General features: G+C 40.9%; 1 protein-coding gene across 2 annotated transcripts in view; it reads right to left on the bottom strand.

Annotated features, from left to right (window-relative positions):
* PLCB4 (phospholipase C beta 4) overlaps nucleotides 1–23,244 on the bottom strand; it is an 855,807-nt gene that overhangs the window by 73,780 nt on the left and 758,783 nt on the right. For both annotated transcript variants that reach the window (XM_029593509.1, XM_029593508.1), the window contains 3 exons: nucleotides 21,021–21,136; nucleotides 18,767–18,842; nucleotides 9,682–9,857 (listed from right to left, as the gene is read on the bottom strand). In XM_029593509.1, the coding sequence (XP_029449369.1) occupies nucleotides 9,682–9,857; nucleotides 18,767–18,842; nucleotides 21,021–21,136 (368 nt within the window). The remainder of the gene's footprint in view (nucleotides 1–9,681; nucleotides 9,858–18,766; nucleotides 18,843–21,020; nucleotides 21,137–23,244) is intronic.

Genomic DNA, 23,244 nt, shown 5'->3' with positions numbered 1-23,244 from the left:
GGTTAGCCGACCGTGTCGGCGGAGCCACGGCTGCCAGCTCCACTGTACCAGGAACCGGGGCCACTTCCGCAGCTACAGCCCCCATCCAGATGCCAGTACCTTCACGGTATTCAGGGGATATGAAACTGTGCCGAGGGTTCCTGAACCAGTGCTACATTCGCTTCAACCTGCTTCCGCTTCAGTTTCCGACTGACCAGGTCAAGACAAGTTTCATTATTTCTCTGTTGGACGGGAAACCTCTGGCATGGGCCTCAAACCTTTTGGAGCGTCAAGATCCTCGCCTGGACAACCTGGTGCACTTCGTCTCTGCCTTTAGGCGGGTCTTTGACGAAGCCTCCCGCAAGTCTACTGCTGCCTCAGAGTTACTCCAGTTACGCCAGGGGAACCGGCCTCTGGCAGAACATGCCGTGGAGTTCCAGACTCTCGCCGCCGAACTAAACTGGGGGAGCGACAGCCTGCATGGCATTTTTCTGGAGAGTCTCTCTCCAAAGCTGCAAAATGAATTGGCGGCCCGAGACCTCCCTGATGACCTGGACGCTCTGATTGATCTCGCAGGCTGTGTGGACCGCCGCATCCAGCGCCGGTTTTGAGAAAAGAGGCCGACTCATAGGCCGGGGCCCTTTGGATCTGCTCCTTCCCACAGCGGGAGTTCTCCGCCTGTTTCTTCAGGTGCCCAAGACATCGAGCCCATGCAGGTGGGTCGGGGACCCATCTCCCAAGAAGAAAGAAGGAGACGCCGGTCGCTGGGCCTATGCTTGTACTGTGGTGACAAGGGCCATTTCCTTGCCCGTTGTAATGAACCGGCAAGGAATGCTCAGACCTAGGGGCATCAGGCGCCAACAAAAGTACGCTGGATTTTAGTAGATACACGCGTAGCCGCGCGTATCCGCTAAAATCCTGGATCGGCGCGCGCCGAGCCGCGCAGCCTGCCGCCGTTCCCTCCAAGGCCGCTCCAAAGGAACTCACTTTCGCCCTCCCCTCACCTTCCCCTCCCTTCCTCTATCTAACCCACCCCCCCAGCCCTATCTAGACCCCCCCTACCTTTGTCGGGGGATTTACGCCTCCCGGAGGGAGAAGTAAATCCCCGCGCGCCAGCGGGCCTCTAGCGTGCCGAGACGGGACCTGGGGGCGGTTCCGGAGGGCGCGGCCATGCCCCCGGACCGCCCCGGCTGAAACCACGCCCCCGGGCCCGCCGAAACGCCGCGTCCCGCCCCCAAAACGCCGCGCCGATCCGACACGCCCCCCTCGAAAAACCCTGGGACTTACGCGAGTCCCGGGGCTCTGCGCGCGCCGGTAGGCCTATGGAACATAGGCGCACCGGCGCGCAAGGCCCTGCTCACGTAAATCCGGGCGGATTTACGCGAGCAGGGCTCTTAAAATCCTCCCCTAACAATTTTCTTTTATAAAAAGGCAACATTCAAACAGTGTGCCTCGCCCTATAACACCAATATACCTCTAGTGGGAATACAAAACAAGCTACACAACTACAGATCCCTATACAGAACCTAGATTCTTGCAAAATGATTCATCTCAGTTACACATACAGAACACAGACCCTCACCAAATATAGAATAAGGGATCACAAATTAGAAATATGCAGACAAAAACTGAATTTTTCCTTATAATGCTATCCACTCATAAGAACATAAGAAGTTGCCATACTGGGTCAGACCAAGTGTCCATCAAGCTCAGCATCCTGTTTCCAACAGTGGCCAATCCATTTTACAAGCACCTGGCAAGTAACCAAACACTAAGCAGATCCTATGATACTGATGCCAGTAATAGCAGTGACTAATCCTTAAGTCAACTTGATTAATAGTTGACTTGAATAGTAGTTAACAGACTTCTCCTCCAGGAACTTATCCAAACCTTTTCTAAACCCAGCTACACTAAATGACTTACCATCATCCTCTGGCAATGAATTTCAGAGCTTAATTGTACATTGTGTGAAAAATAATTTTCTCTGATTAGTTTTACATGTGCTACATGCTAACTTCATGGAGTGCCTCCCTAGTCCTTGTATTATCTGAAAGAGTAAATAACCATTTCACATTTATCCGTTCAAGTTTTTTCATGATTCTGTAGACCTCTATCATATCCTTCCTCAGCTGTCTCTTCTCCAGGCTGAACAACCCTAACCTCTAGCCTTTTCTTTTAGGGAAGCCATTCCATGCCTTTTATTACTTTGGTTGCCCTTCTCTGTATTTTCTCCAGTGTAACAATATCTTTTTTTGAGATGTGGCGACCAGAACTGCATGCAGTATTCAAGATACAGCCAAACTATTGCACGATAAAGAGGCGTTTTGACATCTTCCGTTTTATTTGCCATTCCCTTCCTAATAATTCCTAACATTCTTTTTGCTTTTTTGACTGCCACAGCACACTAAACTGATGATTTCAATGTAATATCTATGATGTCCAGAGCTTTTTCCTGGATGGTAACTCCTAAAATGGAACCTAACCTAATTAACTGCCTTTTCATGACTCCTCAAAGGGGTGTACAATAAAATGTAAAAATATCAAAAACCGATCAATACATTAATTTAAACAATCAATAAGTAACATACCAAAAAACATAAAACATCTAAACATAAATTAAGAAGAAACCAACAAAATGATAATAAACAAATTCCAGGACATAAGTAGATCAGTGCTTCCCAACCCCTCTTCTGGAGGCATTCCTATCCAGTTGGGTTTTCAGGATTGCCACAATGAATATGCAAGAGAGAAATTTGCATATTCTGGGTCTCCAATGTATCCAAATTTACCTTATGCATATTCATTATTAACATTCTGTAAATACAACTGGTTAAGGTCCCTCCAGGAAAGGGTTGGGAAACAGTGAAGTAGATTAAAACTAGATAAAATCAAAGGGCCTGATATTCAGCACCACTTATTCGTGTTCAGCAGCCGCAACTTAGCTGGATAACTATTTATCTAGCTAAATTGCAATCCAAGTGGTGAGCAGGATGGGGCATTCTAGAGTGTGGCTACTTATCTGGCTAATAGGGTCAATCATCAAAATGCATTATGGTGTTAATGCACATGATAACGTGTTAACGCATGTGTTATGAACAATAACGCAAATGCAAATTTTTTGGAGGGGCGGGATCATGAAGGAATTTGGGCGGGATTTAGTTAAATGAGGGGCAATATCATATGGTTTTAACTACAGCTTTTTTCCTGGCATTAGGCTGTGTGATATGCCCAAAAACACACTTCATGATAAATTTTTTGAATTGCATTTTGGTCATTTCTGGGGAGAGAGAGAGAGAGAGAGAGAACATAGTAGAAATTTCATCTTTGTGAGACTTTCCTCACGCCAAATGATGTCAAATCTTCACCAAGGGGTACTGTGCTGTTTGTACATGTGAAACTGGCCCCTAAACCCTAAACCACCACCAACATCTCACTTCAACCTATTAGATGGCCTTCCTGTAGAGATATAAATACTTTACTACTATTACTACTATTACTATTACTTGTACATAGTGGTAATTCTAAACATGCCTTTTTTTTTATTAACGCGAGCGTTATTAACGCATTTTGATGAATCTAGGGGTTATTTTGTTAGATAAGGCATGACATTTAGACTTATCCAGCTAACCCTTAGATTTATCATTTTGTTATAAAATTGCAAAAAATGGCGCCTGCGATAAATAAAGGGATGTATCCTGCATAACTATTTTACCACAACACAGGCAGGAGAGAGGAGGAGGGGGAGACAGAGAGAGAGACTCTTTATAAGGCTCCCATATAAATAAACTATTTATACCATTGTAAGCAGGGTAGCTAGGCAGAGAGTGCATCAAGCTAGGTCGAGAGTACATTGTACAAATCTCATCTTTGTATACCTTTCATCACTTCCAAATCACATAAAATCTTTACTGATGGTAACTGTGCTGTTCGTACCTCTGACTGTGCATGTAAAACTGCCCCAAAACCTAGCTCACCATCAAAAACTCACCCCGAGATCAGAATGGTCCCTCTAACAGTGGTATAAAAAGTTGCCTAATATGTGTGCCTCCCCAGAGGCAGTCTCTCTCTCTCTCGCTCTCCCTCCTTCCTTCCCTTTCCCTGCCCGAAAGGGAATTTGCCATATTTATCGCAAATCCCATTTCGGGCATAACGCACAGCATAATGCCAAGAAAAAAGGTGTAGTTATTTCTGGCATTAAATCCCACAATAGTGTGCATTATGCTATCGCATGCAATGTTAAGCACCCCTCATTTTCATAAACACGTCCCACTTGACTAAATTTTTCAAACTTGCATACGTATCTCGCGATGTGTAATTTATTGCATGCATTATGGTGTTATCGCGGGCCACTTACAATTGCATGTGGTCAGACTATTTTATAACATGCGTGCATATATGCACGTATGTTATTTTGTTTATTTATTTATTTATTTAGAGGTCTTGTATACCATCGTTCCAAGTGAAAATCACTAGTTCACCTTGGTTCATGACATTAACATTCATAAGTATTAGAGAACACTGAGTACCTCAATAACATACACCATTATTAGATACCGGGCAATGGGTAGAGTATTTGGGTGGTAGACTGGGAGGGTATTAGGGGGAGAAAAGGGGTATAGCGGGTAGTAGCATTTTTGGGGGGTTTTGGTTTAGCCATATGATTTCTGTTTTTTTAGTATTTAGTGTTAGTTTAAGTTGGGATAAATTTTCATTTATCATTGTTATATATTTTGTGATTAATGATGCTGTGCTTTCTATTGAGTTTGTTAGTGGAAAATAAAATTGTAGATTATCTGCGTAGAAGAGGTTTAGACCAAGGTCTTTGATTACTTTACATAATGGTAGCATGTAGATGTTGATTAATGTAGCAAATAGAGCTGATCCTTGAGGGACTCCAGTGTTACATTGAAAGGCGTCAGATATCTGATCATTGAATTTAACTTGGTGTGTTCTCTCATCTAGGAAGAATCTGAACCATTTTAATACCGTTCCATTGATTCTGATGTTTTTTAACTGTCGGCATAGTAGCTTATGATCTACTGTGTCGAATGCTGCTGTGAGGTCATGAGAAGGCAGTATGATTTGCCAGAGTCGAATCCTCGCAGCATCGGATCCGTTAGTGATAGTGGCAGGGTCTATGTTGAATGTTTTTTTCTGAAATCAAATTGATTTGGGTAAAGGATTTCATAATCATCTAAATGGTTCTCTAGTTGGTTGAGAACTGTTTTTTCCGAGTATTTTTGCAAGGAATGATAGATTTGACATTGGTCTATAATTATCCCAGTCATCAACTCTCCCGTCATTATTTTTTATGTTTAAATATTTGTATTAATTTTCACAAATAATCAACCACACTTGCATGTCACACCCGTCATTATTTTTTTAATGTTGGTTTTATGATTGCTTGTTTTAGTCTTTTTGGTACCTGGCCTTCTGTTAGTGGCAGGTTGATTAGGTTTGTGATTGGTGGTGTAATTATTTAGTTAGTTTGTTTTAGGGAATTGGCAGGTATCGGGTCATTTGAATGCATGGAGGGTTTTAATTTTTTATTATTCTATTTATCTCCATTTTTTATATTATTTCAAAAGAAGTTCATGCATTTTTAGTGTTTGTTTCTTCTGTAGAATTTATTGTACCATCAGTTGGTTTATGTTTGTAGTTAAGGTCGAGTTATTTTTTCAGTTTATTTGTTTTCTCTTGTAAGGTGGCTGCGTATTCGTTGCAATATTTTAGAGAGGTTAGTTTCTTTGGCTTATTTGTCAGTGGATCCTTTATTAGATTTTTCACTGTTTAGAATAATAGTTTTGAACTGAATAAAACCCCATGGATTTATTTTGCATAGTATTCTTTTTTTGCTTTGTTGGTAAGGGTACGATATTGGAACAGGTAGGCTTTGTATTTTTTTTTTAGATTCATCCGTTGGGTGCTTTCTCCAATATTTTTCTTTTTTTCTTAGATTTTGCTTTGCTTTTCTTAGCTCTTCGTTATACCAGGGGTTATTCTTCTTATTATCTTGTTCCTTGTTGATTGTTTTTATCTGTAGTGGGCTGTGCTCTTCTGCAATTTCATTTCTATCTCATGAGTCAAAGGCTTTTTTGCAGTTGGTTATATCAAGTATTCTCATTTTGTTTTCTAGGGTGCTTAATAGTATCTCATTTTTTATTTTCTTTCTGTATGTGAAGGTGTTTTTATTCCCAGTTATTTGTTTAGTTTTATTCTTGAAGGATAAGTCTGCTTTTATTAATTGGTGATCTGGCCAAGGTATTATCTATGTTTAGTATTAATTTGGCAGTTATTTGCTTTTGCAAATATGAGATCTAGGGTATAACCAGCTTTATGGGTTGCTTCAGTGACGTGTTGTGTCCATCCTAAGGCTTCCATTGCTTCAAAGAACATATTGCATGCAGTGGACCTAGGTGTTTGTCTACTTGTAGATTGAAGTTACCTAGTATTATTGTAGATTCTGAAGTTGGGAATACTTTGGCGAACAGTTCTATAATTGGTGAGCAGTCTTTGTGGAGCAGATCTGGTGGGCAATATACTAGCCCTAAATTGATTTGTTTCGATTTTACGATGGCGACTTTGTAGGGAGGTTGAATTTCAATTTTTTTTAGTGCTAATTTAAGTTCTTTCTTACAAATGATTAAGAAGCCTTCACCTTTTCTTTTTTATCTTGGTATATGGAAAAGATCCTATTTAGGGTTAGAGTTTTGGTTTATGAGCACATTTTCATTTAGCCAAGTTTCAGTAATGCATAAGATCATTGGTAGACGGTCTTCAATTAGGTTGTTGATGATAGGGATTTTTAAAATATTGATTGTGCGTTACGTAGCATTATAGAGAACATTAACGTGCTTTGATGTTTTTTCTTTTGATCTTTCTTTTGTGTGGAACATTTAATTTCATTATTTTGTTTGTTATGATTTTTTGTGTCAGTTTTTGTTTGATCCTCATTGGTTTTGTTTGTTTAATCCTCTCAAAGAAAATGGATCACAGCGTACATCGTGTTACTTAGAGTTTGTAGAAGGTCTTGGAAGTCTATTATATTTCCTGTTGAGTTGTTTCTTCTACAAGATGAGATGTCCTGTTGTTTGTTTCAGGGGGGGGGGGGGGGGTCTTTCTTCTCGGTTATTCAGCTATTGTTTTAATCCCTTGGATCTCCCACACCGCTCTCTTGTCATTCCCTCTGTTTGGTCTTCTTCTGCCGTCATTTCTATGTTTCTATGTTTCTATATGTAATTCTTTAATGCTCTCTCACCATTCCCTTGTCGTTTCTTCAGTGCTCCCTCGCCGCTCCCTCGTCACTCCTACTTTGTTCCCTCATTGCTCCAATAAGCACTTAGTATTTTGGTAGGATGTATAGATTGAACCGATCAGCCAGGTGGCTGCTGGCTGCAGCCAGATCGGTTACTGGTGGGTGAGTTGGCAGGCCTGGGTGAAGCAGGCTGATGGTGGGAATTGTGACCAAGTGGTTAGGTCTGTCTCCGGGCAATTATATCTGTCTTTGGGGGGAGCTGGAAGAATAGGCAGTAGTGGTTGAGTGGCAGTAGGTCTCAGGTGTGGAGTGTGCCGGCATGCTAGAGCTAGTGTGCAGAAATGTCTGAGGAGGGGGACAATCTGTGTAGGCGCAGCCAGTTGGGCATCTGAGTGGTGTCAAAATGGTGGTAGGTCAGTCAGCTTCTGGTTAGCTTGGCATTGATGGGGGGGGGGCTGGCAGTCCAGACAGTGACTGCCTGTGTTGTGGTAGGCTGTGTGGCCATAGACTGAGGGTTGGCAGATTTGGGGGTGGGGATCCAGGAGGTAGCTGCAGGCCTTGGTGGTGTCTGTCTTAGGGCAGAAGTGGGGGTCAGACTGATCAGGTCGGCAGTGCCTGGCAACTGCAGCCTCTGGCGTGTCTGCTTGCAGTGCCGGGCACCTGCAACCTCTGGCGGGTCTGCCTGTCGATAGCAGTTTGGTCGGGCAGTTGTGTCCTTCTCTGGTGGGAACAGGAGGGCTGTGTAGAAGCCGGTCGATCAGCGGCAGGTGGGGCGCGTGCTGGCCTTTAGTGAGTCAGGAAACCAGTAAGCCAGGGAAAAGGGACAGTCAGCGCACTGTGGTTGTCCAAGGGACAAGTGTGGCACTCACATCCGGCTTGTTCTGGGTGGTCGCACAATAAACCCACATATAGTCAGCATGCCAGCGATTCAGCGACTTGGCAGAGCTGGCAATTCTGAAGGGCTGAGTAGCTTACCCGCTCCCGGCCCTAGGATCCTAGGGCAGATCCAGGCCTGTTTCATGCTGTTTTGCTCCGTTTCATGCTGCTTTTAGCTCCAGAGGCTCTCTTCTTCTTCATTCTTTCCTCCATTCAGGAGTTCCTAGGCTTCCCTCGATAGTTGCCAGGGTCGGCGATCGATTGGGAATCGGTCTGTATAGTCGCTGAGCCACTATCTCCACCAAAGCAAAGTGCCAAGGATCGCTCCAGGACCCCGCTGTATCGAGCCTTAATCTGACACCACCATCATTTAAATATTGCATCAAGCATACAGGAGATGTGGATACATGTGCCTTTGGAAAACAGGTGCTCAATATGCCCCTCTTAGAGCTCAGCCCAGCCACCTCAGACAGAAGTCTCACCCCTTCCCTTTCTAATGGTCTGACGGTAGAAACGGGCAAAAGGAGGCATTAGGGACACTAGCGCGTCCTTAGTGCCTCCTTTTGGCCCGGAGCAGCGGCTGTCAGCGGGTTTGACAGCCGACTCTCAATTTTGCCGGCGTCGGTTCTCGAGCCCGCTGACAGCCACGGGCTCAGAAACCAGACGCCGGCAAAATTGAGCAGCCGGTTTTCGACCCAACAGCCGCCGACCGACTTCAAAATTATTTATTTATTTATTTATTTATTTTTTACCCTTCGGGACCTCCGACTTAATATTGCCATGATATTAAGTCGGAGGGTGCACAGAAAAGCAGTTTTTACTGCTTTTCTGTGCACTTTCCCAGTGCCAGAAGAAATTAGCGCCTACCTTTGGGTAGGTGCTCATTTCTGAAAGTAAAATATGCGGCTTGGCTGCACATTTTACTTACTGAATCGCGCGTGAATACCTAATAGGGCCATCAACATGCATTTGCATGTTGAGGGAGCTATTAGGTTCGGCGGGTTGGACGCGCGTTTTCCACCCCTTACTGAATAAGGGGTAAGGGAAAATGTGCGTCCAATGGCAGGTTAACAGTGCGCTCCGATGTATCGGCCCGTAAGACAGTAGCTTGTCTTCACTTCTGAGGGCTTCCCCCACTCCAGCACATGCTCACTGACTATGTTATAAAATGGCCGCGTCCCTGGGCCAATGAATGCATGCATGTGCGCCCATGTGCCGCTATGAAAATTACCGACTGAGGAGGCAATTTTTTGATAAATACCTCCTAAACGAAACATACTATCGCACCAATTTTAAAAAGCTATTTGCACACCTAAAGTGCACTTACACATAAGAACATAAGAAACTGCCATACTGGGTCAGACCAAAGGTCCATCAAGCCCAGCATCCTGTCTCCAACAGCAGCCATGCCAGTTCACATGTACCTGGCAAAAATATCCAATGGACAATTCAGCTAGTTATAGTGATTCCTTTTTTTAGAATCTGTTTAGAACATTGTGAATGTGAGCTAATAGCAAACCTATCTGGATGTGTGCATAGGAGTGCATGCAGTGACTGCTGCCTTTGCTCACCTCTCTTGAGAAAGCTTTAGCTGCTGGGTCTGTTGCTCATGAACACTGATTAGCAGCTTTTTCAGCAGCTCACACTGCTGGCTGAGATGTGTGTCCCGAAGTTCTTGCTCTTCAACAGTATGAGTGTTAACCATCTCTGACCACTCTTTTGTCTGCTGTGCTACAATATCTTTCACCTGCACAGAGGAAACCACAGTTAGTTGGTCAATGCACTTTACAGGCAATTGTAAGATTAAGAAAATATAAAGCCAGGCTCCTCAAAGCAATATCTGTAATACTCCTCAAAGTGATATTTGTAATATTACAGGAGTCATGCGGCATCAAGATTCATCAAAATACTACAAATATAGTGGAAATAGCCCCCATAATAAAAATTGGGCATGTTAGGAAAATTGTAGACTTACCAGATCGCATAGATAAATATCACAATGCACAGCATTTGTTTTTAACACACACAGTATATTATCACAGTAAGAGGAGAGAGATACTATATATATACTACTGTAAGAGGGGATTCTTTGAACTCGGGAGGGGGGGGGTGGTTTTACATACACAGTGAGAGGAATTAACTCCATGGTGAGACTGCACCTTGAATTATGTGTACAATTCTGGTCACCGCATCTCAAAAAAGATATAGTTGCGATGGAGAAGGTACAGGGAAGGGCAACCAAAATGATAAAGGGCATGGAACAGCTCCCCTATGAGGAAAGGCTGAAGAGGTTAGGGCTGTTCGGCTTAGAGAAGAGACGGCTGAGGGGGGATATGATAGAGGTCTTTAAGATCATGAGAGGTCTTGAACGAGTAGATGTGAATTGGTTATTCACACTTTTGAACAATAGAAGGACTAGGGGGCATTCCATGAAGTTAGCAAGTAGCACATTTAAGACTAATCGGAGAAAATTATTTTTCATTCAACGCACAATAAAGCTCTGGAATTTGTTGCTAGAGGATGTGGTTAGTGCAGTTAGTGAAGCTGGGTTCAAAAAAGGTTTGGATAAGTTCTTGGAGGAGAAGTCCATTAACTACTATTAATCAAGTTTACTTAGGGAATAGCCACTGCTAATAATTGCATCAGTAGCATGGGATCTTCTTAGTGTTTGGATAATTGCCAGGTTCTTGTAGCCTGGTTTGGCCTTTGTTGGAAACAGGATGCTGGGCTTGATGGACCCTTGGTCTGACCCAGCCTGGCAATTTCTTATGTTCTAATTTGATATGACTAATGACTGGCTATCATATGACTCAATAAAAGGTACCAACAACATAAAATGTAGTAATTAACTCCTCTGTTGGTACCTTTCATTAATTCAATATAGCATGTCACATTGGCTGTATACAGTGTCGCTCTCTCTCTCCCTCCTGCTTCTCCCTCTCCCCTAATGTGGGCATAATGCTCATATTTCTGATGTTAAATTGTGTGTTACTCTATTGCATGCTAGCAGACCCTAATTTCCATAAACTCCTCCCATTTGCATACTGTTGTGATATTTATTGCTCACGTAAGGGCCCAAATACATTTTGATAAATGACCCTGAAAGTTAGGTGGTTAACTTTAATTGATTACTTTTGCCTGGATATCGAGCCACATTTAACTGGTTAACTGTGTGGCTGAATATCCAGTTAAATTAACCATAGCCCTTTGTCTGGACAGAGCTGTCCACACAAGTTTAGCCAGTAAGTGCTAAATATCACATTAACCAAGTAAATCTGAAAACCCTGTCACAGGAACAGGATCATATTTTTATCTTCGGAAATATGAACACACAGCAATTCTGTATGCAAACGATTTAGCTGGACAGCACGGGAAATACTTAACAGGTTAGATTTATGCAGTTAAAAGTAAATATTGTTAAAAAAGCTATCCATTTAAACTTCTGAAATTTAAATGGCCAAACCATTTAAAAAATTAAGTCAGGAACAGCTGCTTTCAGGTATGGAGGACAAGGGAATATTGGTTGATCCCTTGCCCAACAAGTATAAGGATAAAGTACTTTTATTATCAAACCAGCAATATATGCCAGTGTATTAATGTATACAGACTGAAATGAAAGGGAAAACAAAGATTAGGCAACTTTTCAGCATAGAATTGAACTCATCTTTTAGCTCTCCCTATATATACTTACTTGCAGGGCCATACAATAAAATATATTACAAAACATGGCATACAATCAATAGAGTTTAATAGCTTGAAATGCCATCCAGATTGAGGGTCTTGCCAGATAGTGCCTATACCAGTTTGAAAGCAAAAAAAGCAGTTCCCACTAGCTCTATGTCCCTCTGATGCTGGAATCACGTCTGGAGACAGATACACATCTTGTTGAACATAAAAGTTGTGGGAAAACCAAGAAAATTCAAGCCCCCCTTAGTGTAACTCTGCTTGGAGAAAAATCACTCCTTTGAACAATTATATTGGGGAATTTTTTAGAGCAAGTGTTGGAGTCTCCTAGAGGAGGCGATTGCCTTGCATGTCTAGATACTTGTGAAAAATTTTGGATTTTTTTTCTTAATAGTGTTGCTTCCTTGAATTAAACTTAGAAGTAGAATGGTATGTGATTTAATAGATTATTTATGCTAACCAGTAGTGTTGTATCCACATAAATGAGACTACAATGGCTGGGGTTCACGTCTGGCTTAGCTTTTGGCGCCAGAAAGGTAGAAGACACTGGTCTTGAATGGTGAGCTGCATTTCGTAGAAATGCAAATATTGTCAGATCAGCTTATGCAATTATACAATCTATGAGTTACACATTGAAAAATAACATTTTATTTTATAAGCAATGGAGTTAAATATCTGATGTGATCTATGAAATTCTCCTGAAGATATCCTTGAAAGAACCCAATGCAGATCGAATTTTGAAATGTGACCTGTGTCAGGGTGATATATGTGAAGATCTAGGGCATGCTTGACTGAACTAAGTTATTTTAATTGCATTACATATATACAAAAACTTGAAGAAAAAAAACACCTCTGGATTTATGAACTATGACTATATGATTATTGAAAAGGCTTTTACCAGGAGCACCTAGTAGAATGGTCTGGATGCAAATTTGTTTATGAAGGAACTGTGTTTATCAACATATGTAAAGATTCTTAAGTGAAGTTTTTTGGTTTTCTGCAACATTGGTGCACCATTTACCTTGTTTCACAACAGCAAATAAGATCAATGCCATGGAAAATATCATTCTCTTGGCTCATAGCTTCAATAAAGATGGTGTTTCATGGTCACATTCAAAAATAATTTCATGTATGGGTGCTCTGAAGTATTGAATGAATGTCTTGACTTCCTTTTATCTTTGTGTGACAGAAGCCTATAGGCTAAAAGCAATAAAGCTTTCATAAACTCCTCACTGTAGTAAGAAATACAATGGGCAACATGCCTAGGAACAATCCATGCAATACATACAGTGAAAATACAAAGGGAAGCAAAATGATGCCCGTTATAAAAATATTTGTAAACATTACACTTGATTTCTTGAACCATTAAGGGGGAAATTGTCAAACATAAGATTTGCCATACTGGGTCAGACCAAAGGTCCATCAAGCCCAGTATCCTATCTTCAACAGTAGTCAATCCAGGTCACAAGTACCTGGAAGGATCCGAAAAGGTTGACTGATTCCATGTTGCTAATTCCAGGGATTATCAGTGGATTTCCAAAAAGTCCACCTTAATAATAGTTCATGGATTTTTCTTCCAGGAATTCGTCTAAAACCTTTTTTTAACCTACCTACACTAACATCTTTCATCACATCCTCCAGTAACGAATTCCAAAGTTTAATTATGCATTGAGTAAAAAATATATATTCTTCTATTTGTCTTAAATGTATTGTAAAATTATACCTGTAAGGGACCCTTTGCAAGATATATACTCTCTTTGTTTCTATATATGTATATTTTGCCTTTTTAAACAAAGACTGAATCAATGTCATAGAGACAGGCAATTAACTTCTGCCCTTACAGACGTAACCTGTATGATTGGAATATACACAAAGGCTCAGAAGTTAGAAGCAATAGCAGGAAACTGAAGGGGAGGGGTGGGATGGTTCATTAAGAATGATCTGAGCTTAACTGCGCCAGATATCATACAAAAAATATATTATAGCAGGGTGTGACTTATCAGCATGAAATAAACAAGGACAAAAGACCTGTACCAGATTTCAGCACAGCATGGGAGGATATCCAAACAAGTAATTGCAGATATACAACTCAGGACAGGACTGAGCAGGCTATGATTACAATTAAGGTCTGACATTGACAGCCTTGACATCCAATTACATTCGAATGAACTCTAGCTAATTGATAAAGACTTGCTGACATTGAAGAGTATCCCTCTGATTGTTGCACACGGAGCTGTGTTATCATTTGCGGTGATATCGGCCGTGCTAGTCATTTTTGCCCCCGTAGCGCCCTGGGAAAAGCTGTAGCTATTTCATACGAAACTGCCCACGCTAGTGTGTGATAGTTTATCACACACAGCATTGGCAGCCCCTAATCTCATAAACCCCACCCAAACTCCTCCTGTTGAATAATACATTTTTAATTTGCATATGCGATTTGAGATAGGCCGTTATCATGCATGTTAAAGTGTTATCACGTGCGATAATGCTGTTAACGCGTGCAGTAACGGCTTATCACAAAATGATGAATGATCCCCTTAGGTAGTAAGCTTTTCTCATAAATTTGGGGTGACTTCCTATTTTAAGGATAGCCCAGAGCTGGTGGAGTTAAATGAGAAGGATGGGGCTCACATAGCCTATAATTTGTTTGTATTTAGTTACAGAGCCTGAGAGGCAGAGGGTTCCTCTAAGGGTTAAGATATATACTAATTGAAAGCCTGGGAGTCGGAATGCGCCACTAAGGAATGGCTCTTTTGTACAGCTCGTTTTATTTCAGGCACCAAAAGAAACCAATATATAACACCTGTACTTTTAAATCTGAAATGGTTACCAATTAATTAGAGACTTGTCTTTAAAGTTGGCTTAACTGTAGCTGAACTACTGAATTCTGATACATGCCCTTGGGCTAATGCCCTACTAAGAATATATAATCCTACTTGTCAATTGCGCTCACCTCAGCGTGGACTCCTTGACGTGCCCTCTGTTCGAGTTGCTCGTTGAACATCTACTAGAGAATCAGCCTTCTCTGTGGCAGCACCCTACTTATGGAATTCCTTGCCGACTGACTTAAGACTAAATCCTAGTAGTAAAGCCTTTAGGAGTGGTCTTAAAACCTTTCTTTTGCAGCAAATCTCTTGATTGTTCTGACTCTATTGGTAAGTGATCTTCTCATGTGCGGGTCAGATGCTGAATTTGTTTTGTATATAGTATTATGTTTCACTACTTAATGTTGTTTTATACATTTGTTTTATTTGTTATATGTGCATACAGGAATTCCGGTATATAAAAATTAAAAATAAATAAATAAATAAATATTTACTTTTATGTGAATTTTATTGTACATCGCTTCGGCCATTTATTAGTGTATCGTGATTAATACATTTTATTAAAATGAAATGAAATTACAATTCCCAGCTAATTAACCTGGAGATTAATTTGGGGCAACAGGAATCCAAGATTTTGAGATTGGGCTTCTGATTTGTCTTCCCTGCATTTATTCACCTTAAGCTTAGAATGGCCTGTTCTCAAATGTTGTCCAGGAAAGAAGAAAAAATGAATGGGCTGGAACTGGAGAGACTAATGCTAAAGAGCCCCTTCCAACAAAGTAAGAGGAAGAATAAAAACTGTGCGGCATTGGTTCAGTGAAAGAGAAAAAGTGCAGCATCTGCTGTGTTCGGTGACATTACTAACTTTACTTGCTTGTATTGGAATACTTAAAACAGGAAATTAGTTAAAAATGCAACTTTATATTCTATTTATTGTCAGAAAACCTTTGGTAATAAAACTTGGGTCTATCTGTGCCTCTTAGTGTGTTTTTGTTGCATTTGGTAGAAGGTGGGAATCTCAAGATTTCTTCCCCAGTAATGTACAGTATCACCTAATAACTTCATTAAATGTCCCCTAGTCTTTGTACTTTTTGAAAGAGTAAACAACTGATTTGTTTTTATCTGTTACATTCCGCTCACTATTTTATAGACTTCTATCATATCTCCCCCCAGCGGTATCTTCTCCAAGCTGAAGAGCCCAAACCTTTTTAGGCTTCCTCATATGGGAATCTTTCCATCCATTTTACCATTTTGGTCGCCATTCTCTGTACCTTTTCTGATTCCACTATAACTCTTTTGAGATGTGGTGACCAGATCTGCATATAATACTCATGGTGCAGTTGCACCATGGAGCGATAAAGAGTCATTATGATGTTCTCTGTTTTATTCTCCAATCCGTTCGTAATAATCCCTGGCATTCCATTTGCTTTGTTGGTCACCACCGCACAAAGTATCCACTGTGGTGCAGTCTGTGAATACTTTTCAACCACTCACTCCGCATCAAATTTCAAAGGAAGAGTATGCATCTAGTTTCCCTTCGAAAACTGCTGCAGGTACAAAGAATTCAGACTTTTGCAGTTGCTTTTTGTGCATGTAGAATTTAAGGAAAACAATATGAGGTAATTTTCAACAGCTCATTTTCGCATGTCAATTCTTTTGAAAATTCAGTGAAATTTCAAAGGAGTTATTCATGTAAGGGTATCAATTTTGAAAAGTCCATTTATGTAAATAAAACCCCATTTTACATGTGTAAATCCTTTTGAAAATTACCTCCCAAGTGAAGATTTGAAAATACAATCCCCGTGTGGATTTTTTCCAGTCCTAGCCATAACATTCCCCTGTGGAATGCCTCTCATAAATGTAGCTAAAAGCATGTGTGTTGTGGAACACTTAAAGGTAGATTTTAAAAGCGTTGCTTGCGCAAAAATGGCCACATTCAGGCGGATGTGGGCCATGCGCGAGCAACGCAAATTTTAAGAAGCCGGGAAGTATGCGCCTACAGACCTGTGCATGCGTCAAGAATAAGGAGGCAGAAAAGGGACATGGAATGGGCGTTCCAGGGTGAGGCCAAGACATACGCACATAACCCCTGAATTTTGCAAGGCTGACCATGTTACCCGTGTAACTTTACTACTGGTCCTGATGAAGAGTAAGCCTGGAAATTTGGGGCCAGAGGGATCCTGAACACTAGAGAGAGAGAGAGAGAATATTTTAAAGAGACAAGCTGACACTCTATATATCCCACTGCAAGAGGGGCAACTCAGGGTGGGTTCTGGGGGGGTTACATTGCCTCTTTTACAGTGGGATATATATATATAGGGTGTCAGATTGTCTCTTTAAAAGAATCTCTCTCTTTCTCTCCCCCCCTCCATCACTTATGAGTACATGCGTAAAGGCTCCAGCACATACACATGGTAGGGATATTTTACATGGTACGCGTGTATTTGCATGCACGAAATAAAATTGAGCATATTTTTGCTCATGTGCCCATTATGCGCGCACTTTTTAAAATTTACTTATTAGGGGGCAATTTTCAATAGGATTTGCATGCTTAAAGCTAGGTTTTACATGTGTAAATGCATTTTACCTGTGTAAGTAGGCTTTTGAAAATTGCTAAAATATATGCCATTAAATTGTCAATAGGTTTTACATGCTCAAAGTGCACTTTGAATGTGTTGAAGATTGCTACAATATGTTACATTTACGTACAAAACTCCTTTGAAAATTACCCTTGTGTACTTTTATTTGCACTGTTTTCAGGCAGGCAGTTGCCCTGAAAGTATTACAAGGTGAGCACTATTCTTGGTCAAAAGAAGTGCTAGGCTATGTAATATTGCTTGCTCCTTTTCAAGTAACCACACTCCTTATGATAGAAATTTTGTTTATAATGATTTTGAGGGCAATGTAGTAAATTGTGCTTAACTTAGCAAGGGTGACTTTGGGCAGTAAAATTGCCATCCGTGCATTAAATGGGATAAAGCACGCTAATGGTTCATTTAGTGCCTGAAGTATATGTCTTTCGTAGTTAGCTATTTTAAGGCCCTATTTGCTAAGCATTTTTCCCATAGTCACAAAATGGGAGAAAACTTTACAGGTGAATTGTAAAAGGCCATCACGCACCATAACTGGGAGATATGTGAATACGTCGAGCCGGCACGTGTCAAGCAGATTTTAAAAGCCCCTGAGTATGCATGTATCTCCTGCTGTGTGCATAAGTGAAAAGTTCCCAAAAAAGGGGGCGGGGTGTGGGCGTGGTCAGGGTGGGGAATGGGTGTTCCTGGATTTCAACTTCCTCTGCTGCATAAGTTTACTTCTACTATGGAGGACATGTAAGTAATAAAATAAAGATAAATAGATAGATCCGTGGGATTTTAAGGGTCAGGGCTAACAGGGGAGAAAGGAGGCTATGAAACTAGAGGGGTCTGGAAGTCTTATCCTTTACCTGGGTGAACTGGGAATGAACTCGTAAAACTGGTAATAGTGTCAGGTGCATGTCTATTAAAATCCCCCCACTTACGTGGTAGAAGTGGCACGTGTTCAGGCAGTTTTAAAATATGCGTGAATATATGCGCAAATGGTTTAAAATGGCCGAATCCCTGGGCACGGGCTGACAAATGCACGCACATGTGCGCCCGCATACCTGTTCAAAAGCCTATCTGCACAAACATTTTTTGTGTGTTTTTTTCACAGTGATTGTGATGCAAAATTATGCAAATCAGCTCATTAGCTACAAAAGCATAACTATTTTATGAGTGAAAACCATTTTGAAAACATGATTTTGCAAAAAATGTAACAACAGCTCAGGGAGGTTTTCTCAGAGGCATAGCTAAACTCACACACTATTTTGCTAGTTGACTTATTTGCATATAGCACTTGATAGCAAAATAAGGCTCACTGTTTACTAAATTGTACACAAAGTTTGTCACACTTTAGCATATTGGTCTCTGATTTAAATGACTGTGTTTTACTCATTAACTATCTATGCCAAATAAACCTCTAGTTACTACAAACTATTATCAATTCATTTTATTTTTTCAGTACTGTGATATGTCAGTCAAACCTTCTAATAGCTGAAGTGGCATCTATTTACAGAATGAATACTTGCAAAATGTTTACATTAACATATGTCAGTTGCACATTTCCTTACCTTGGATTTATGATCTGATGTCAAATTCTGAATTTTTATTTCTGTTTCTTTCTTCATTTCAAGACAGTTATTTCCACTAATCCAAAACATAGAAAATGTAAGCCAGTAAAAAATGTCCTTTCCAATCAATTTGTAATAAGATTTAAGCTAAATATGGGCAACAAAATAGAGATCAAAGGCAAATTAATCTCATTAGTTATAGGTGCTTGAAAGATACAGAGCTGATTTCTCTAATTAGCTTTTCACTTCTGAGAAACAAGCTTAAAGTCCATTAACCCTCATGACCAAAAATAAAGCCAGCAGGTTAATCATATTTTGGTGTCCTCATTAATGTCTCATGGCCATCTACAACATTTTTAAAGTCTAAGGTCACACATGTTATATGCAACACTGAGATAGATTTTCTAAGCAGTCTAGCTCCTTAATTATGGATTTAGGCAGCTGGATCGACTCCTTTGAAAATTTACTGCTGCTGAAAAAATGGGTGTTCAATTGAGGGGCGGATTTTCAGAGCCCTGCTCGCCTAAATCCGCCTAAATCCGGGCGGATTTAGGCGAGCAGGGCCCTGCGCGCCGGTGCGCCTATATTCAATAGGCCTACCGGCGCGCGCAGACCCCGGGACTCGCGTAAGTCCCAGGGTTTTCCGAGGGGGGCGTGTCGGGGGCAGGCCCGAGCCGCGCGGCGTTTTGGGGGCGTGTCGGCAGCGTTTTGGGGGCGGGGCCGGGGGCATGGTTACGGTCCGGGGCGGTCCGGGGGCGTGGCCGCGCCCTCCGGACCCGCCCCCAGGTTGCGTCCCGGCGCGCTAGCGGCCCGCTGGCGCGCGGGGATTTACGCCTCCCTCCGGGAGGCGTAAATCCCCCGACAAAGGTAAGGAGGGGGTTTAGACAGGGCCGGGCGGGTGGGTTAGGTAGAGGAAGGGAGGGGAAGGTGAGGGGAGGGCGTTAGAGGATTCCCTCCGAGGCCGCTCCGATTTCGGAGCGGCCTCGGAGGGAACGGGGTAGGCTGCGCGGCTCGACGCGCGCCGGCTATACAGAATCGATAGCCTTGCGCGCGCCGATCCAGGATTTTAGCGGATACGCGCGGCTACGCGCGTATCTACTAAAATCCCGCGTACTTTTGCTTGCGCCTGATGCGCCAGCAAAAGTACGCCTATTCGCGCGGTCTGAAAATCTACCCCAATGTGTGCTTACATTGGAGATCTAAATTATGCAAATATATTGAATTTTCTAATACATGCACATAGTTTTTCCTGTATTAATTAATCTGCAGTAATTAATCTGTAGTAATAGCAGGTGCATGTAAAAGTGGGTATTTTTTATCCTCAAAACTTTTACACAAATTCTCAAACATAATGTACTCAAGTAGTCTGAGTTTGAAAATCCACTTAAAGTTATGAAGGTACATAGCACCCATGAATTTTGTATGCAGAATGGGGCGGATTTTAAAAGGGTTACTGCGCGCACATGTCATAAAATCAGGCGTAGATTTGTGTGTGCCGGGTTGTGCGCACAAATCTATGCTCGCGCGCAACTCTTAAAATCCGGCCCAATGGGTTTTTGAAAACTGCCCACATTGCCACTTCTTACTAGACTGCACTAGCATATGCCAGCTTTGATATAAATGCTCAAAAGGTGTTTGCTGGTGGCAGACAGAGCAGCAGAGAAGGCAATAGGAGATGATAAACAATCTGAAAAAGGAAATCATCTACAAAAATATTAGCTTTCCCAGCAATCTCTTAAATATAACATTCTGTGTGTGGATATACGTGTGTGTGTATATACAGTATAATTTTATTAATACCTAATTATAAATATTGTATGAAATTAATATCAATACAAGAGCAATAACAAATTTCTAAAATGAAAGTCCCGTTAATATTTTCTCTCATGAGCTCCCTGTTTGGATTGAAATACTAAAACAGACAATATTTTAACCAAGCCGCAATCTAGCTGTATTGTATCAGATCTGGAAGGCATCTACAAAGGAAAACAGACATAATCGATATTTGCAGAAGGTTGACTGTAACAAGAAAATGAGTTAAGTTTGATTTTGGAAAAAGATTTTAATATTTTTACTTTCAGAAGGCACTGACAGCAAAGCAAAAAAAATTTTTTTGAAACTGATGATATTTGTCTACAACTGTGGGGTGATACAATACATCCTGTATGTAAAATGATGAAGCGGGATTAGCCTATCCATCTGATCTTTGAAAAACAGCATTCAGTTTCATTAGAAAAACAGTTTTGTGTCTTACCCCTTCTTCTTGATTGCCTTCTCTAAGGTCTTCTCATGGGATAATTTTTCTTTATCATACTGTGCCACTATTTTGTCTACTTGTGTGCAGTGTAGCTTCTGCACAGAACAATGTTCCTGAAAGACATCAGCTCCTCATAATTAGGTAATAATTTTAACAATTAATTTTATCTTTTAGTTTCACAGATGGGCATATATATATGTGCTCTTAAGAATTGATTCTCTCCTGCTATTTTAAGGCTTTGGAGGAAAATATTTCGGTAAAATCAGATTTTGCCAAATAGCAACTGTCACAAAACAGACTGTTTAAAGGATACATAACATGGTCAGATATTTAGCATAGTCCAACTTTGGGGAACACTATTAACACCCTTCATTCCATCCATAAATTGGCTTTATTCATTCACCCACTTGCATGGTTTTAAATTATCGTCTCTGATCCCTCAAAAGCTGAATATATTTACTCTTGCTTAGGGCTGGAATTCTATCAGAAGGACCTTTGTCACAGTTACTCAACTCCCATTGCAGTTTATGGGAGCATTTTGTAACTTTTATTTTCCTTTCATGTGCAAACCGGTAAATCTACTTCAAGCAAGCTGTGCCAATGCCATTTTACTCAGTCACATTCCATGAAAGGGGGAAGTGGCAAAGCTGCTCAAAAAAAGTCAATAGTAGTAGTTTTTATGACAAAATCCACTTCTAAAGAGGCAGTACTGCTTAGTCCATAGCATGCATCCCAATACTGGTCCAGGAGGACCAGAAGAAGGAAGGGGTATGGTTGGGCAGAAATGGCCTGCTCTGCTTTTCACCATAGTCTTTTCTCAGGCAATAAGCAGCAGCTCATGATTCCTGCAGTTTTGTTTGCAGCACCACAATATGGATGGTGTGTCAGTGCAATTTAAAGGGACCACTATTCTCTTTCCTCACTTGGCACAGCTGGAAAACATCCTCTGCTAATTTCTCACAATTAACAGTAGTCTTTATAAAAGGGGAAAGAAAAGAGTAGCCTAGTTACGTTCTATATGTATTTGAGTTACATCTCAGTGGCACTAGGAGTCTATCTAATCTTGCATGCACAACTGATTCCTGTAGTAGAATCATTTCTCCAGGGAATATTTAGAAGAGCTGACAGAGAGAGAGCCCGAGTAGATTCAGGATCATCAGAGCTATTATCGCCCAAATATTTGAGAAGATGTGTGCATGCTTGGCTTCCTGTATAAACTCAGTCCGATACAATCCAGATGCTCTAACAAACATAACTTTCTCAAAACAAAACAGATTAACCCTTGGTATAATGAAACTCTGAAAGAATAAAAAAAAAAATCTAAGAAAACTTGAAAAACAATGGCAAAAAAATCCCTCTGAAGAATCCCTAAAAAGATACAAAACTCATGTCTCTCAATATACAAACCTTACATATGAATCTAAAAAAGATTAATACGCAAAACTAATTCATGGAGTAATCTTCAACTCAAAACTCCTATTCGATGCAATAAAGAATTTGATCAAAGAACCTTCATTTCATCAATCATCCAACACTTCTTTCTATAAAAAATCTTGTAACGAATATGCAACTGCCCTATATCAAAAAATTACGAAACTTAAGCAACAATTCCCAACCAACACCTCTCCTTCAATTATGATTCTTCCACCCCAAAGATAAATATTCAGACTTTGACATAGTCTCAAAACTAGAAATAAGCAAAATCATATCAAAACTTAAACCAGCCACTCACCTCCTTGACCTGATTCCAGCATCCTCATTAAAACAAGTATCCCAAACAATAACCCCCCCCCAATTACAACTATGATGAAGCTCAGCCTCTCTGAAGGTATGGTGCCTCATAAACTAAAACAAGCTGTAACTGAATCAATTTTAAAAAACAAATCTGGAAAACCAGACGATTGGGATAACTATTGTCCAATCTCCAACTTAACCTTTCTTGCAAAAATCCTTGAATAGGCTGCTCTCTCGCAACTAGAATCTCACCTTGATGACAATAAAATCCTTTATCCTAAGCAATTCGGCTTCAGAAAGAATCACTCTGCTGAGACTCTTCTCTAATTGACCCTGTACTTTGCGGATTTGACTCTAACAAATCTTAGTGTCTAATTCTGATTGACTTAACTGCTGCCTTCGACACAATAGACCATAATCTTCTATGCATTCAACTAAAAAACATAGGAATTGAAGGCAATGTTCTAAAATGGTTCTCCTCCATTCT

This window comes from Rhinatrema bivittatum, chromosome 3 (assembly GCF_901001135.1).
Source record: "Rhinatrema bivittatum chromosome 3, aRhiBiv1.1, whole genome shotgun sequence".
NCBI classification, from domain to species: domain Eukaryota; kingdom Metazoa; phylum Chordata; class Amphibia; order Gymnophiona; family Rhinatrematidae; genus Rhinatrema; species Rhinatrema bivittatum.
This window is presented reverse-complemented; position numbering and strand designations above follow the sequence as displayed.